The 18,687-nt window shown below is 33.8% G+C and overlaps 1 protein-coding gene across 7 annotated transcripts in view; it reads left to right on the forward strand.

Annotated features, from left to right (window-relative positions):
* Window positions 1-3,374: 3,374 nt before the first annotated feature.
* The window catches only part of LOC148597779 (potassium channel subfamily T member 2-like), a 64,679-nt gene continuing 49,366 nt past the window's right edge, over window positions 3,375-18,687 (forward strand). The window contains exons 1-2 of one of the 7 annotated variants that reach the window (XM_088561622.1): window positions 3,375-3,628; window positions 18,004-18,103. In XM_088561622.1, coding sequence (XP_088417748.1) covers window positions 18,021-18,103 — 83 coding nt within the window. In that variant the 5' untranslated portion in view covers window positions 3,375-3,628; window positions 18,004-18,020. Of the gene's footprint in view, window positions 3,629-4,646; window positions 4,772-6,666; window positions 6,716-8,171; window positions 8,215-14,854; window positions 15,365-16,573; window positions 16,684-18,003; window positions 18,104-18,687 lie in introns of those variants that run through there. The other 6 variants (XM_088561626.1, XM_088561620.1, XM_088561624.1 and 3 more) reach the window with 6 other exon arrangements.

Here is an 18,687-nt window from a genome sequence, read left to right on the forward strand (position 1 = left end):
AGGTTAATTATTACCTAATATTTTTTCCTCAGAGATGATATTTGATGATCATATTTAATTTTTAGCTTGCTCACAGTATTTCAAGTCGACTTTGCAAGTTTGTTTAAAAGGTGCTCAGAATTAAAAGTATAATCAGCCTTAAAAGACAGGTCAATTCATTTTGAATTTACCTTAAAGGGGGTGGTTATGGCCTTTTAAAACTTTTAACCCCAACACAGATTTCACGCCTGTCATTGGTCATTAACGTGTCTGGAGAATTGTCAACGTTTCTATAACTTTGTTGTCGGGGCCATCCAGTGCTTATTTAAAGGTGTGTTTACACTTATCAAAGACCTTTTGGTGATCTATGCAAGTATTATTATAGGATTAAACATCTATTTTAGCTGTTTAATCCTTATAATTATATCGCGACATTTGGGAATTCTTTTTTTTTTCAAATGTGTTGAACTGGTAAATGTATTTATAGAATCTAGTTCTGGGACAATTTAATTTTGGGGCAAATTTACTTGTAGTTAGATTTTAAGCACTTTTAAGTTTCTTTCCCAAGCTGAAAATTACTCTCTGTAAACAAACTACTGGTAAAATCAATATGGATGTAATAAATTATTCTTACGGCTATATTATGCCTTTAGGTCATTGCCAAACTTTTTCAAACTACATGGCCATTATATTAGTTTCAAGTTGACAGGCGTTTTTATGCATGATTGGCGAAGTTCATGCAAGTATGAACTTTCTGGCAAAGACGTTCTCGACCAATCAAAAACGGCTGTAAGCATGAAGAATCTTATGATTAAAATTATTTAACGTTTCACCATATCCATTCTTCTTCTATTCACTCTAAAAATAATAAGCAACAGAGGAATCTTATAAACTCCATGAATTATCATACCCTCACACTAACTCAATTCGTCCGTCCATCTGTTACACTTCTCATTCATCCGTCAATCTGCTACACTTCTCATTTGTCTGTCCATCTGTTACACTTCTCATTCGTCTGTCAATCCGTTACACTTCTCTTCGTCTGTCAATCCGTTACACTTCTCATTCATCTGTCCATCTGTTACACTTCTCATTCATCTGTCCATCTGTTACACTTCTCATTCGTCCGTCAATCCGTTACACTTCTCATTCATCTGTCCATCTGTTACACTTCTCATTCGTCTGTCCATTTGTTATACTTCTCATTCATCCGTCCATCCATTACACTTCTCAAACTTATTTCTGAGCTTCTATTGAAAGCAAATACTTCAATATTTGATATATTACTTGTTGAACAGTGTGTTCCTTTAAAGATTTGACACAAATGGCCAGGTATTATCAGCACAACCTAGTGGTTCTGTTATGGTTAAAATTTGCCAATGGTTTCAATATATGTCCTAAAATTTCTTTTTGGCAGCCTATATATATCTTTGAAATCCAAAATCTATTCAATATATGAACCTGTAGTGTTAGGGGAAATTAATAATTTCTTCCAAGATTCATTGATGAAATTTTTCTCTGTTTTGTTACATGACTACAAGCAAATTTTAGTAGTCCTTTGAAGTTATAATAATGTTGTCCTTGTTTCCAATTGATATGAGAATGAGTGTGTGAAACTATAAGAAATTGTACCACAAGAGATTGATGTCTTGACAGTTTAAGAATTATGGTTATAAAACATGGAGCAGTTGATTAAATAGGGCATTAGAATATTTGGGCTTGCAGGACAGTAACAAACTGACAGAATATTGAAGTCAATACTACAGTGTAAGTGTTTGTAAGAATCAGGCAAAATGGGAAAAATCAGAAACATGCATGTCAAAACTCCACAGATCTGACAATGTAATATCATTCAAGGATACTTCTCTTTTTGAAAAGACCTTTTTTGATCACTGCATCACTGGCTTTGCGCAGAATTTTTCAATATAGTGTTAGAAAAATGAGATTTTTGACAGCGTTATCTGCCCTTGAAATGTTCATTCTCAAAACATTTCAATGAAATTGCAACTCAATAGTCCAGCATGATATGGAAAAACTTGTCTATTTATTTATTTTTTTTTTTTTTTTTTTTAATTCTGACGTGCAAATAGTCAAATTACACTATCAATTGAAGGGTTATTCCATACCATGCTTCACCAACTGCCTGATTCTTACAGGGTCTGACACTTAATGTTCACTGTGAATGACATGCAGGAAATAATAACTTCAACACAAGGAGCCCTGTTTTGTCATTCCACAGCCAACTGTTTCTAAGCTTTCTCAGATACCTAATGTTAAGTCTTATACATCTTTATATCAAATTATCTATATTTAGGTGAAAAGTGAGATGAAATGACTTGGCTAAATGCCTTTCTATTCAGTGAGATAGAATGACTTGACTAAATGCCTCTCTATTCACGAAATCTCCATGAATAAAGGAGAACAATGTTAGTTCCTAGCTGAGCATGTCTACCATACAGATGTATCAAAGTTAATCATGTAAATATCTTATAAGCATTTGTAGTCCTAAATTATTATATTAACTATTTAAAAGTAGCACTCCAGCTAAGAATCATGCAAAATGTGATTCATGGGTTTAAAGCCTACATATTTTTATTTTTGATATTTTGTTTGAATTGCCATAGTATAGAGAATTTAATATTAAGTTTTTCATATATCCTGTGTTCTTTGGGGATAAAAATTGTATAGAATGCACTGTAGATTAAACATTAAGGGAAATAACTCAAATACAATAGAATCTGTTGGATTTTCCATGTTGATTATCTCCTAAGAGCAGGCAGATATTATCTCCTAAGAGCAGGCAGATTTGAATGAATAATCGCTCATTTCATAGTATAGACCCATAAAACAACTTAATGACAAAAATATATCGCCTTTTCTAGGGTGTATCACATTTTTCAGATTTTGCATGATTCTTACAAAGACAGCTACATAAATTATCTTTCTTAAATAAACGGATATCTTTCAATCTTGAAATTGTGAGCTAGTGTATACGTATCTTTCATTGGTAACAGAAGTACATGTCAAGTTCTTGTCACATTTTGCTCCGCAAATTCCTGACTGGTCTTCGTTCTAAATAATGTGCGAAGTCAAAATTTCACTAAGATTCTGGCAGGAAAGGGCCCATTTTAAAAATAGTTTTTACCAAGGCTTTTTCTATTACACTCTTTAGTCATGTTCAAAGTTACGTTTTGATAAAGGGCCCATAATATCCCCAACAGTTCATGGTTGGACATTTGAGCTTTATTTATGCAAGTGTAATGTACAAGTTGCGTAAATGACTGTCAATAACGACAAACCCATTGCACAGAAAGAAAAAAATTTTCTCCAGTCATTAAACCGTTAGTTAAGTATATTCTTCATGCGTTTTAGACATTATAAACGATTTTCCATTTAGTTAATTTGCTAATTCGTTGTTGTCACCTAACATACTCATTAGAGTTATATATCATAGATAAGGCCTCTGTCATTACCGAGGTCAAACACACTGAACATGTGTACTTCGTGTACCCTACTGATCATATCGTAAACATTTGACGGATTTCCCTTTAAATGTCAACTTTTAAAGTATTGTTGCTTTGAAGAAATTGTGTGGTTTCCGTTATTTTTTAAGCGGGAAAAGGATTTGACGAACAAAGAAGGCTTTCAGGTAAATTTATTTATTTTTGTTCTATCTTGTTATTGATATTTAGTTTTTATTTTAAATCTGATTGTTATAGAAAAACCACAAGATCATTGACCCAGAAATCGGTGTTTTCCAGTTTTATCAAATTTATTTAAATATGGATGATAAGCACACTGGACACGTGGTTAACCTAAATTTAAAAAGTAAACAAAGAATCAGTCTTAATTTTTTCCATGTGTTTTTTTTTTTTTTTTTTTTTTTTTTTTTTTTTTTCAAAATAACAATGGATTGTATGACCAAAACCACATATTTCCGTCTCTTATCTGATATACAACACAGTTTATTTAAAGAATTGGTTATTTATACATTGAAATGAACACTCAAGTGTTACGTCAGTGCCACTCTTAGTAAGAATCATTGATTTGACTGAAGAGAATTTTACTGTAGAAATAAATAAATGTGAAACAAATTTCCTGTTTCTCCTGTAAACTTTCCCTCGAGTTTTTTGTGTTTTTATTATATCAATATCTCTCACGGACAGTTTATATGGGTCCGGAGTAGACAAACAGGGCCGAATCCAGACACTTTCAAAAAGAGGGAGGGGGCCCTCCGAGGTTCCTCAGAAAAAGGGGAGGGTGCTAGAACATTATTTGCCATTTTTGCCAATTTTACACATGAAAACGACAAGTTTTCCAATAAAAAGGGGGTGCGAACCCCCTGCATTCCGTGGATCCGCCAATGACACATGCGTAAGACGAGATTTAATTCTTTGTTTACAGAAGTATATATGTAAAATTGCGTCCACAGTGGTCAACTCTCCTTTGATGAAATTTTGACCTCATTTTATTCCAGACATAGTGTATGGGCCGATTTTACCGGGCACAGTACTAGTGGTGTAAGGGGGGGGGGGGTTCCGGGGGTTCGAACATATTGTCAATTTTGTGCAATTGTGCATAACGTTAGCCTGGTACCCTCTTTGTAGATTTCTATATGGGAATCCTCTTTATAAATAAGTTTCTTGATCCTTCAGTCTTTGTCATCATGATTTGACAAAGCCCAATATTAACAGGTGTTGTTATCTTGCGGAAAACATAACTTCATTTTGACAGCATGACTAATGATGTCAACCGATATAAATAAATCAACATATTTACACTGTATTTTAAGGTAAGCACGTTTCAGTACTCTTATTCGAATTAAATGCATGTCTGCATTTTATTGCATCATTTACATATTTCACTATTTTAACATGATGTTATGTCTTTAAATAGTTCGTTATTTCGATATGTTTCTGGAAAAACAATATTGATTACACCAGACCTTCATTTTCCAGTCAGAGCTGATGATAGTGTTAAACTTTGAAGTTGGTTTGGTAAGGGCAAACTTTTGCCTCAAAAACATCTATAACAGTCTACATGCAGAACATTTTATGATGTTTCTCTAGTTCTTTAATCTATTTTATAGATGATTTGATTGATTTATGGTTATAATATGAACATATACGGTCATATATGGCCTTCAAGCTTGGCTGAGATTGGGAAAATCTGTTAAAATTGAAGGCTGGAAAACACAGATTTTTTCGCACTTTCACTCTTTTAACAATGGCCACATGCGTGTTGACTCTCCGTGCTTTATATATTTTGTGTATAATTGTCAGTTAAAACCCATGTAAAAATATTTTCAGTCAACAGATGTGAGGCCACTTCCGTTCCGCACAAAACCATCTTAAAAATTACGGAAATGTTAAAGTTTTTGTAAAAGTTACATAAATGCATACTGTTATTTCTTTAATTACGCCCTAAATCTCGTCAAAATTTAACATCTTATATTCAAAATTTGCGACCATTTTACTATACTATTACTGTGCAATCAGCTTTAATCAAATTTTCAAAAATGTCCAAATTAAGAGGCCAAAAGGGGTTCTTACCGAACATTCTTGGCTGCGTAGTTTGATATTTTGTACAATAATCATAAATTTTATACGGCTGCAAAAGTTTGCGATGATGGCAGATATTAAATGACAGGGTGCTTTCGTTTGAATAGGTACTTTAAGTTTACATAAAATTGGTTGATCTTGATGAAATTTTATAACACTATTCAATACCACAAAAAGGTGTAGGTACATGTATTAATATTTTGGGGTTGACTTGTGGTATCAACTGTTTTTGGCCACAAAGAACCATCAACAAACAATCTATGTAATTCATGCAATTATACGTGAACTGTTTCTCAATACTCCAAGGATAAAAGACTTTACAGGGAAAATAAGCTCACGCAATAATGAAATGAAAAAACCAAAATAGCAAGTACATAGAAACACAACTTGTCCCAGAGTCGTATCAAGCTACACCTCTCAAATTTTAATAAAAAAATGTGTTTGAACAGTTCTGTTTCGAAGTTCGATTGAGACAGTTGGCCATATGTGATTAATATTCTATTTGTCTCTGCTGGCCTTGATGTTTATATACGACCATGTTTACACTGTCTGTGGCCGTTTGGTAGATATCAGGGGAAAATATCGAGCTTCATTCGGAAAGCTTTAATGAAAATAGTTTTAGCATAGCCTATAATTGAAGAACTTTGATTTCAACTTTTAACAACTTTTCCTATATTTTGAGTAGACTTAAACTGCTCTAGGTTGAGAATACTCGCAATTTGTTAGATATAAAATGTGCGCTAAAATTTAAACATATGTGTATTACTGAGAATATTATTTATTTCCGTAGACTGATTCCTGCTGCACTGTGACATTTTTTTTTCTGAAAAAAATGTATAATTTAACACATGATTGAAGACAAAGTCTAAAAATGAACCAAAATGTAAAGTAATTTTTCATCTAAGAAGGTATATAGCTGACTTGGCATTAGATCCCTTGTACTAACCAGCTGGCCTGTGCATCATTAATTTTAATCGGTCTGTTCTTGTTCTGAACATAAAAAATAAAAAGCCTAATTACATATTTGGCTTAAGTTGTCAAGCTGAGAAATAAATGAGTACAATGTATTTAGATGAATTAGTTAGTTACATAACATGTTGTCACCATTGTAATAATGTTGTAATAAAGGTGTCCATAGTTAATGTCGCCGTATTATTGTGGACTACTTCCCTTTGGTAAGTACCAATTATTACTGATCAGGAGCTGAATAAGGGGGAAATGATCTTGTTTCCCATCTCCCAGGACATAGTTGTATCCATCGCAGTGTCATTTTAAAACAATATGTTTTACCAGTATTTGAAATATTTAATAAACCATTCTTTTTTTTTTAAAGTTTAATACATTAATGGTTTGATTATGGCTACAAAGCAGAAATACAACTATACAAAATCTGTTCAATATACAAAATGTACATAATTGCAATTTTGGCGACTGTTATCAAAACAGACAGTGATTCCTGCTAAGTATTGCCTTTTGTTAAAATGTAACTTATACCTGGCATAACTTAACTATCATGTCACTGCTTTGGCTGCATCATGCATTTTGTCTCTACAAGGCATGGTAGACATTTACGCATAACAAGGTTGAACCAAATTGTATACTTACTACATGTATTAGCAAGACCTAGACTACTGTCTTGCTATATAGACCTGTAATTCAGTAGATAGACATTATTTTATAATTATACATGTATTTAGCCAAGTCTACAAGTACATTAACATATCTTCTACAGCTGATATTTAAGTCTTGTGTTATTACAAAACAAATGCGTTCGATTTGTACTTAGACAAAATAGAACAGACGCACTGTTCAAGTTGGTTGTCGAAAAAAATCAAACGAATTTTATGTACTATTTTCAGTTTAATTTAGTACAAAAACATTCTTTAAACAGTGAAATTTTCAAAGGAATTGAATCTTCATATACATTTTCACATGAAATTCTCCCGTGTAAAACGAATTTCTGAACCACTTTAAAAGAGCACAAGTTCTTCATGTGAAAATGTCCTGTTCAAATTTGCAACAGTTCTACTTCAGGCAGTTGCCGTAACAATGCATTATTATTCTTCGGTAACCGGAAATGATTGAAGTTGGTCGACGAGGATCTTCTGCAGCATGAGAACAGATTAGTACACCATGTCATAATTTTCCTCTCGTCTAAAACCACGATGTGATACCTTATGAGCAACTCGGGGAGCAAAGGAAGCTTACCCAACCGGTGCACCTCGTTCATTCCCCCATTTTTACTTATGGTTCTTTGTGCGTGTTATTCTAACTAATATGCTAATTTTGTGTGTTTATTTCCTTTTTCTAGTGGTCATTCCTGTTTGAATAACATGTTCGAATCCTGGTTCCATTGACTTCCTTTAGCTCAATTCTCTATACTTGATGACAAGTAATTAACAAAACTAGTAATGCATGGATAATAACTGATAGACTGAAATATGGCGGGTTTATAAATTTCAATGACCTTCAAATGTCTTTGAACATTGTTATTAGGATCCTCGCTTTTCTGTAGTAGACTGTAACTGTATACATTCTATAATGACTGGCTTTGGACCGTATATTTTCTTAGGGTTTCAAATGTAAGTAATGTGATCTTCTTATAAAACGTCCCCTCCGTACCTTAAACATACACTTGAATAATGGCTACATCATGGTAATTGCTTAGTTTGAGGTAAGTGGTTCGATGTTCTTGCATTGCTATTTTCGCTATTAAAAATATGGGTACAAGCAAAAGAAAGACTAAAATGGGTCAACTTATTACGTAATAATAGCATGGAATATTATCACAATGGTAATGTAAACTGGGTTGTATAACATTCAGGGAAAAATGTAGAAATTTTGATTCCAAATTTGAGTACATAAAATTAAATGGATGTAAATAGACAACTAAATTGTATGACCTATAAAAACAATTTGCCTGCAACAGAATTGAAATCTATATATTTTTAGTTTTCTATATTTTTTATGTGTCCATATTTTTTTTTTAGGATTTTTCTCACAGTAGCATTCCCAGATCACTTTTGAAGTTTTTTTTTAAAGGCAGCATATGCGTCATATTTGACTTATTCGTATTTAAGTCACTGAACAAATGTACCTCGCTATCCACTTGATACCAGGGGTGTAGATACAGTACCTCGCTATCCACTTGATACCGAGGAATGTAGATACAGTACCTCGCTATCCACTTGATACCGGGGGTGTAGATACAGCTACTAGCTCTCCATTTGATACCTGGAAGATGTAGATACAGTACCTCGTTATCCACTTGATACCGGGGGATGTAGATACAGTACCTCGCTATCCACTTGATACCAGAGGAATGTAGATACAGTACCTCGCTATCCACTTGATACCGGGGATGTAGATGCAGTTACTCGCTGTTCACTTGATACCTGAGGATGTAGATACAGATACTAGCTGTCCATTTGATACCAGGGGGGGGTGTAGATACAGTACCTCGCTATTCATTCGATATCGGAGAATGTAGATACAGTTACTCGCTATCTACTTAGTACCGGGTGATGTAGATTCAGTTAGTCCCTGTCCACTTGATACCGGATAATGTAGATACAAACTTCGTTTTTACTTCGATGATGACTACCCCAATTAATTGTTCCCGTGTATGTATACGTTAAAAGTTGGGTTTTAAATACCCAAAAGAGAGGTATATAGATCATGATGTCTTTAACAGTTTTCTCTGCAACACCATATTACAGCCTCTTATATTGGTGTGTGATTTTCAGCTTCCTGTTTGACGACTTATTAAATGTTTGAATCGACAGTTTTCGCCACAGTTATCTCTGCCACTACTTAAAAGTCAAATTATTAAGGCTCTGCTATATCTACTTTGTGATTGACGCCCTAAAGTAATCAGTTTGTCCGTCCGTAATAATTTGTGCCCGAGCTGTTACTTTATTGTCTTTGGTGTAGGCGTCTGATATTTGGCATTAGGGTAGATCAACTCATGATGACATGTCACATATCATGATGAACTTTAACTTTGAACTCTGATCTCAATGTCAAAATAATGATTTTCGCATTACAGATTCCTGTCTGCTGTAACGTTTTCATGTCTTTTTGTGTAGGCCGAAAATTCATATTTGGTATGAGCGTAGATCAGCTTAAGATCATGATATTTTACTTTGAACTTTGACTTCATTGTCAAATTAATAAATTTTTCACAACTGTTGTCTAGTCTGTAATGAGTTTTGTGGATAAATTTAGTTTGTTGTGCATGGCTGAGGTACATGACTGTTACCGCAGCGGGCCTACTGTGATTGATTCCATGTAAATGAGGTCTAGTTTTACTTTTTAAAAAATCTAAAAACATTTAACACTAACTTGCTTCGGTAAGCTGCCTCGAATTGTTTCCTTGTCCAGTGTTGACATAAATTGCGTTCTCAGGGGCGGATCCAGGAATTTAGATTAGGGGGGCCGAGCGAGGCGAACAATTTTTCTAGGTTAAATTTTTGAAATGTTCTTCTAGGGTGGGTGCAATGTAGATATCTTTTGTTGTAAAATTAGCAAGAAATTAAAGTTTCAACCTAAAACTGCCTAAATCTACACCTGAAAATCCATGCTTTCCAAATTTAGGGGGCGCACGCCCGCCACGCCCCTGCCTGATACCACCCCTGGTTCTTACATGTATATAGTGCTATTAACATCATCATAATGCGTGTCACAGTCTCGAAAAACTAAGTCCTCATTTTAAAGGTTATAAAACAATAAAGCAACTTATTGGAGTCTACCCTTCACATGGTCATAACGTCTATACTGTTTATTTTATTTCTAACAGATATTTTTTATTTGCGAACATTATTTTTATGCTATGAACGTGAGACGAGATTTGATGAGATGTTATACCAAGTTAGTATGAACCATTAATACACAAAAGTAACACTTGATATGTTACTTCTTCTTCATGTACGCCTCTCACAATTCGATAATTGATTCCTCGACGAATCTGATTTTCTTTTTTAGGTCTAAGATAATTCCACATAACTTTTCGTAAATGGAAATTGGTACTCTCCAAATTTGTCATCTGAGGTCTTTGAATTCTGTACATGTCCGAAAAATGTGTTGAGAGTTTTGCTCCTCTTTACCGCATTGAAGAACAAAAAATGAGCAACTCGGCGGGTGTTTCTAGAAAAGCAGAGGACGCTTACCCTACCGGTGCACCTGGTCTATGCTCCCAGTTTTTAGTGGAGTCCGAGTTGCTCATTTACTTTTGTTACTTTGTATGTATGATTTTGGTTACTTTATGTTCTTTGTTTTGTATGTCTGTTTTCCATGTCTGGTCTTTGTCCCTCGATTACATTCTTTTGATTACCGCTATAACCTTGGTTCCCTTGATTACTCATTGACACCTTGGAGATGGTTCTGCATTCAGTTTTCTTTATAAGTGCTAGGTCTATTGTGTCCAGTTCTTAGTCTGAAGATGATAACTTGCTCAGATCTTGTAAGCTGATGGTAAGTATCATGTGGTTGATGTGTTTGGAATATGGACTTTATAATCGTCTTCTTCTCAGCTATGGGGACTGGATCATTTGGCTCTTGTTTTGCTCATACCTTTTCTTGTCTGCTCTCTCATTGCCATAAATTTAGAGTGAAATCCATTACACTATTTTTCGTAAGCTCTGATGTTGTTTAGAGCGTGCCTTAGCATTTGAAGTTTGTTGTTTGTCAATGCTTGTAGTACAGATGGGACATCAGTGAGAAAAACAAGTTGATCTGTGATGTACATTTAGGTTCTATGTCTGGTATTTGTTGTTTGTATCATTGATTGTATTTCTGCAGTAGTTGCCTGTTGGAATGACCTCATATTGTTTATCTTCATTAGGATATTCAATGTATAAACCAGATCCTCCGTCGTTTTATTGCATTTGTTGCCGATCCACCAGTGTAAATTCTAATTCAAGACTTTTTGGATACCGCTCTTCAATCATGGTTAGGGTGAGTATTTAGTTGACAATGATGCTCTAGTCTAGAACAGTTGTTTCTATGAGGAGGTTTTCGACCCCTTTTTATACGACCGCATAAAATTTTAGGAAACTTATTTACAGGGTAGGCTTACTTAAACTGTTTTTGAGTGCAAAGGTGTACAACATTGGGACAAAAATTTGCGGTCGTATATTGGTATGGCTCTGTCGTCGTCGTCGTCGTCGTCCTCGTCCGTAGTCACTTTGTTTTCGTGCTATAACTTGATAATTTGTTGGTTGATCTAATTAAAATCTTATAACAAGTTTAAAACCACAAAAGGAAAGGTTGGTATTGATTTTGGGGATAATGGACCCAACTGTTTTAGAATTAGGTGCCGAAAAAGGGACCAAAAATAAATATTGCATAGAAATAAACTATATCTCCAGTAAAAGCATAGGAATATTTATGATATTGATTCACAGTATTCTATACCACAATCTACAGACTTGAATTGAATCTTTGGATAAAGACTTGAACTGTTCAGAAATTAAGGGGCAAAAGGAGGGGCCATAAATATGATCAATTACGCTAGTTTTGCACTGTGAACGATCAGTCACTTCAGCTGCGCAATGTGAAAGACCAGTCACTCCAGCTGCGCACTATGCGTGATCTGCCACTCCAGCTGCGCACTGTGAACGACCAGTCACTCCAGCTGCGCACTATAAATAATCAGTCACTCCAGCTGCGCACTGTGAACAATCAGTCACTCCAGTTGTGCACTGTGAACGATCAGTAATTGTTTCATTGTATTATGACAACAATTTCTTGCCTATATTTATAAAAAAAAAACATAGGATATTAGAGGGATATTCATTTTAGGTAAATAGAAAAATTATATATATATTTTGAAATATCGTTGAAATATCCAGGTAGAAAAGGGAATTATCTAAGGGCTAAATTTAGCGTTAAATTGTAGGAAAAGTTAAAATCATACGAGCGGAATTTTACCAATAACAAATTTATAGCAATATTGATTTTACTAAAAATGATATTGGTTACTCAAATATCTTATTTTTTAAGGAAACAATCATGTTGTGAATTCGTTAAGGGGAATATGCAGAATATGTATGTATTCACCAGAATGGAAGTAATACAAATCTATTGAGGATGTCTAAGAGTAATCAATGGAACCAAGGTTATGGCGGTAATCAAAATAATGTAATTCGGGGACAAAGACCATACATTGAAAACAGACATACACAACAAAAAACATAAAGTAACCAAAATTATGCACACAAAGTAACAAAAACAAATGAGCAACTCGGACTCCACTAAAAACTGGGAGCATGGAATTGGTGCACAGGTAGGGTAAGCGTCCTCTGCTTTTTCTAGAAACACCCGCCAAGTTGCTCATTTATATAGTAGGTGATTCGTGTTTCTATTTTTTGTATAAAAAACGCGCACACACGGACAATGTGAATAAAGAACATAATTATATGAAAAGGAGAAAGGGAAATAACTACGACTTAAAAGCCAAGTCGAGTTGACCCAAACAACAACGAAGACATGCTCTGCTTATGGAGTAAGTTCTATTCTCCTCACATATATTTACTGTATCTTTTCTATTTACTATATTATAATGGCAATATTAAATCGGAGATGGATCACATTAAATCAGTCGAAATTTAAAATGGTGACTGAAGAATTTATTTGAAATGAAGACCTCAATGTAACATAACCCTTGCCCAAATACTGCTTAGTAAGAAGTTAAGTCTGGGAAAAGCACGCATAAACACCTTGTATAACTGTAATTTCAAAGCGTCAATGATTTTCATAGTTTAAGATTGAGTGGTATTCGTTTGTTTGATTTTTTTTAGCTTTTTTATTATCTATTTTTGTCTTCTTTTTTGCATGCCTATCAAAATTAATTGTTACTTACATGTACAAACATAAATTCAAAGATGGAAGGTCTGGTCTTAACATTCTCAATTTGAGAAAGTTTGTTGAACTTTGTCTGATATCCAGAAACTTTGAAAAAAAGGGTGTTCCAACCGCCGGATCTCCACCTGAATCCACTATTGATCTGTGAATTGATTATGCTCTGCAAAACGAATTTTGGAAAGCATAATGGTTTTACTGCACAGAATTTTCACGAAATTTGGTGCTTAGTGTGAACATCTAGTTATGCAATGTTACCAGGATAATTTTGTTGGAGTTTTTCTTATTTGAACTGAGTTTTCTGGAGAACACTTCAAGTTTTAAGCAGCTTGTCGTCTTAACACAACTCTCAAAATTTGGTTGTGAATACTATCAGAAAATTTTAATCTCAAAATATGTAGGCGGTTACAATGTATGCCGCTTTGAAACTGAAAACACTCCTTGGCATCATTAAAACGTCTCTCAAACTTCTATACGGTATTTCCTTCGATATATAATAAGGACACAATACATAGTCGTGTTTATGACTAGATTTGTTCCTAATTCTGTCCGAGTTGTGCCTCATTTATGATAGTCACCTGTAATGCCTCACTGAACCATATTTTCAGTGCAAATCCCCCTATTATACAAGCGAGTGGGCCATTGTTTTGTTTACATTATAAATTTATGAACATCTTCGTCTCATTCAATGTAAGATACTTTAGACATGTGAGTGTACTCACAAGTTCTTCCACTCGTTGAGCGGTGCATTGGTTTCAATCATAGAAACGTAGAGGACGCTTACCCCACCGGTGCACCTGGTCCATGCTCCCACTTTTTAGTGGAGTCCGAGTTGCTCATTTGCTTTTATTACTTTTTATGTATGATTTTAGTTACTTTATGTTCTTTGATGAGTATGTCTGTTTTCCATGTCTGGTCTTTGTCCCTGGATTACATTCTTTTGATTACCGCTATAACCTTGGTTCCCTTGATTACTCTTACTTCCGCTGTCAATTAAATAAAGAATTGTACTGGATTTACTCTGGCTACTAATGAAAATAACTTTGTATTTATACCCGAAAGTGCGTATAAGACTTAAACAACTGTCACTATAATACTAAAGAATGAGGAGAGCCTTGAGAACACATCTTCGAAAGTGTTTTAAAAAGTATTTGGTAACGCTAATGTCCAGTAAATAGCACAATGGCTGTTTTCTCCACGATTTATTTATACCAGGTATATTACGGGACATTAACGTCCTGTCGCAGTTGTTGAAAGTTTACAATACTCCAATAAATTATAAGTAGATATGCGTTCTCACGAAGCCGGGTACTGTCAGCTGTCAGGCTAAAATCGTTTTACCCACGTGGAAATTCCCCGCTGTTCATCTATGTATACCAATAAACGTTTAAATGTAATCCTCTGAAACAGTTTATTGCTTACAAATGAGAAAACTGAAAGTAAAATTAAGATGATAGTGTGGGGCATATGTGCGTGACGAATATGGAACGGTTTTAGCCAGGTCTTATTTCACCATAAGTTTGGATTACAAAAAAACTGTGTGATATTTTAATCGTATGTGTGTTAATTTGTGGAGACAACCTTAGCTGATGCTGGTGTCCTTTGACTTTTATTTGTATAATGTACTGTCTTAAATTTATATTTGTTGTTTCATAGTTGTGGAATTTTCAACCTTTTGATCAGATGATGGAAAGAAAAATGATGTGTTTTTGTACGGTAATGAATTTGAGCTAGATTGTAGAGATATCTATCGGATCCTAGATCAAATTCAACCTGGGTAAATAATCTCATAACAAAAGTGTCAGTCACTGATGTGAACAAAACAACATCAGTTTAATAATGGATGTCTTACTGAAATATTTATCATACATGCAACGTAATTGAGATTGAAATGGAAACCATTCACAAGGTTGGAAACTTGAGTAAATTGTCCAACAATGCACCAAACAGAGGAACTGAACAAGGTAATGAACACTAAGGGATTTCATATATAATTGTAAAATTAGATAAACCCTTAATCAAAATGTATGTTTTAAAGCATAAACCTTTTAGTTTTTTATAGAAGATGGGGGCATATTTTTAAAAAGGCAGATTCGTATACACAGATAAAATCGAGGCGAGAAATATAAGTGAAACATAATTGTAAAGACAGACACTTCCATCAAACAACTACCCCCTTTCCCATCTAATGTTTATGCCGTGGTCCCCCATCTAATAGTTATTTCGTGGTCATTCTAAATTTCCTAAGTTGCAGATACGTTTTTCGTGTGTGATTTTTTTTTTTTTTTTTTTTTTTTTTTTTTGTGGTTCAGAAACAATACCGTACATGAGATTCAGGACTTCTTTGTAGAGTGTGTTGATGATTTTACTCTACATTGTACATTTTTTTTTTAGAAAAATATACACTGCGTGTATACAAAAAACGTTTAAAACTTATAAAGGTACACAAAAGTACTGTGAATAACTACGATGTTTTCGTTGTTGCAAAAATGCGACAGACTATATTTAAAAACTCGCAATGTGATATTTTCAACATAACTGAATTAAATGGTTTTTTTGTTTTTTTTTTTTTTTTTGTTTTTTTGTTTTTGTTATTTTTTTTTTTTTTTTTGTTCGCAATAATTAAAATTTGATTTACAATATAAATATAATGACAAAACCGCAATAAGTAACGCATACATTAATTTCTGAATTTACAGTATTCATTTTTCATGCTAATTTTAATATTCCCATTGAAATTAATTTGGGATAAATACTGTAATCTGACTGGTTAAAATATTTTTTATACATATCTCGATGGATAAAAAATATTGACACGCCCCTATACAGTTGAATTCAGAGCTACTTTTCTCATGTTTAAAGATAAAAATATGTTTTAAAATTATTTTATAAGAATTGGCTGTGATAAAAATTTTGTTTATTGAAAAATGACATAAATTTTCCATGTGCACTTCGCGCAATAAACAAAATATACACATGAAAAATTACGTTATTATCCAATAGACCAATTTTTATTATTGCCACATAATGTAATGACTTAACAAAGACAGATGACCGTACATATACACCATTGACTTGCTCTGTCTTCCTATGTTTGTTCTTGACAAACATGCATATGACGACCATCTTTGATTATAGATTATAAAAGGCTTTTGCTATAAATTACATATTGTGTAATTCTCAACTTTATCTTGACCCGGAATTTGATAGGGAAAATTTTATCGGTATTAAAAATTGCAAATTGGACCGAATCCCAAAACGGACGATGTAAAGGATGTTTCTGGTATGTAATTTTCCTTGGTTTTACTTCATTACTCTAAATATGTCTTAGAACTACCAATTTGGTTTTAAGTGTCTACAGTTTTCGTTTTGTTTTTTCGTGTTTGTTATGTTTGTTTTATATGTTTATAACCTATTGGCAGTCTTGAAGTCTTGGAACTTATGCCGACTGAATGTTGTTCCTAATTGTGTATCCCTTTTTGGTATTTAATCTCCTCCCAAGTCCTGTTTGTTTGTTTGTTATTTTTTATAAGGGAGGGATTCTATTTTTTGTTATCATAACGTGACGTATGGATTTTACTGTACGGAAAAAGAAAGCTCCTTTCTTCTTTGTTTGTTTGTTTGTTTTTTTTTTGTTATTTTACTGTACGGAAAAAGAAAGCTCCTTTCTTCTTTTTTTTTTGTGTTTGTTTGTTTGTTTGTTTTTGTTTTTTTTTTGCTTTTTTTTTGTTTTTTTTTTTTTGTTTTTTTTTTGTTTTTGTTTGTTTTTGTTTTTGTTTTTTTTAAGCGCTGCATATATTATTTGTACAGCTGCTTTTCTCTGATGCACATGGTTAGCTATGCAACACAATCCATAAGATTAAGATTTAAATGGCTCCAAGTCAACAAAATTATATGAATGTCAGGTACAAATTTACACCTGTTATCGACTGTGTACCACTTCTACTTCAAAAGGAAATGTCGGAGTTTATCACTTTCATTTGATATTTTATATATTGTACTTTGACAGAATAACAATATGTTGGAATGTGTTTTTGATTAAGATATATTTACATTGGTTTTAAATCAATTTATCCTTGAAAGTACAGAAAAATTGTAAATTTTCTTATAAATGACGACATGGAGAGAAACAACCGGAAGATCGTTTTGTAATAGATCTAGAACAGTGAATATTTATTTGGACGCTGGGATGTTTATAAAAATGTTTGAGAAGCTTTTGCCTCGTGTTGTCCCTCTAATTTCATGTTATTTTTATTGATTATCGCATATGAATGTTCATTGTTTTTTATCCTAAGTACCCCTTGGGTAATAGTATTAGACGCATTAGCTTTAAATCTAGTTACTTCACACCCTTGAAAATTTTGGTAAATACTTATGCCATTAACGGTAACTCGATGTAAAATCATTGTATCCTATTATTACTATGAAACCAGGACAAATTTAACGTCGGGTTAAAATATAAACGGTTGTAATATCCTATTAGAGGATAGTAAAGTTTTATTTTAACCTCTATGATTATTTCTACGAGTCTCGAATGTAATAGCTAGGGATGCCTTACCATATATATCACCGGTGAGTAACCTACATTACCTTGTTTTTACAGAGGGATGCAGTGCGACCATGGGGTACGGAGAAACATTGTGCGATGGAATAGACCTCCATTTTATGGAGGATAGCCAATCAGACGAGGAAGACTGGATCAGGTATTGTAGGCCTACGTTGAAATGGGGGTCTGTGGTTATTTCACTGGGATCAGTCTCTAGTGGGTAGTTATTCCCTGTCTGGCGGATCTCCAAGACTTCGTGATGGTGCAAATTTTATGGTAATGCTTGACAATGTACTCATGATCATGGAGTCTGTATCGGCAGATATGTTATGGTCCTTGTTGGACTGGACAAAGAAATGTTATATTTTTGCAATTTAAAAGAGAATACTAATATTTCCAAAACCCGAGGAGGTAACGAGTTAAATGGGAAGGGACTGATGTGCTAACCAAAAAGGTCCACTTATTTGCAAAGGATGGGAATTCTAGATATTTATATTTTATTTATATAGATAGGGTCTTCACAATGAACCACTGAAGAACATAAAAAGCATAAAAGGATGTCACTTTAATTTTTCATGATACTTAGAGTGGTGGTTAAAACATTTCTGGACCGTTACGGTGTACACCCAGTCCTTAATATATGTTATGTTATAACCCCACTTCCCCCCTGTGGTGAAATCGGAATCGTAATTATAGACAATTGTGAACACATGCGTAGGAGGCAGAAACTTATTGGTACTG

Source organism: Perna viridis, chromosome 14, assembly GCF_037379345.1.
Source record: "Perna viridis isolate PV_CMFRI_1.1 ecotype Kerala chromosome 14, ASM3737934v1, whole genome shotgun sequence".
NCBI classification, from domain to species: Eukaryota; Metazoa; Mollusca; class Bivalvia; order Mytilida; family Mytilidae; genus Perna; species Perna viridis.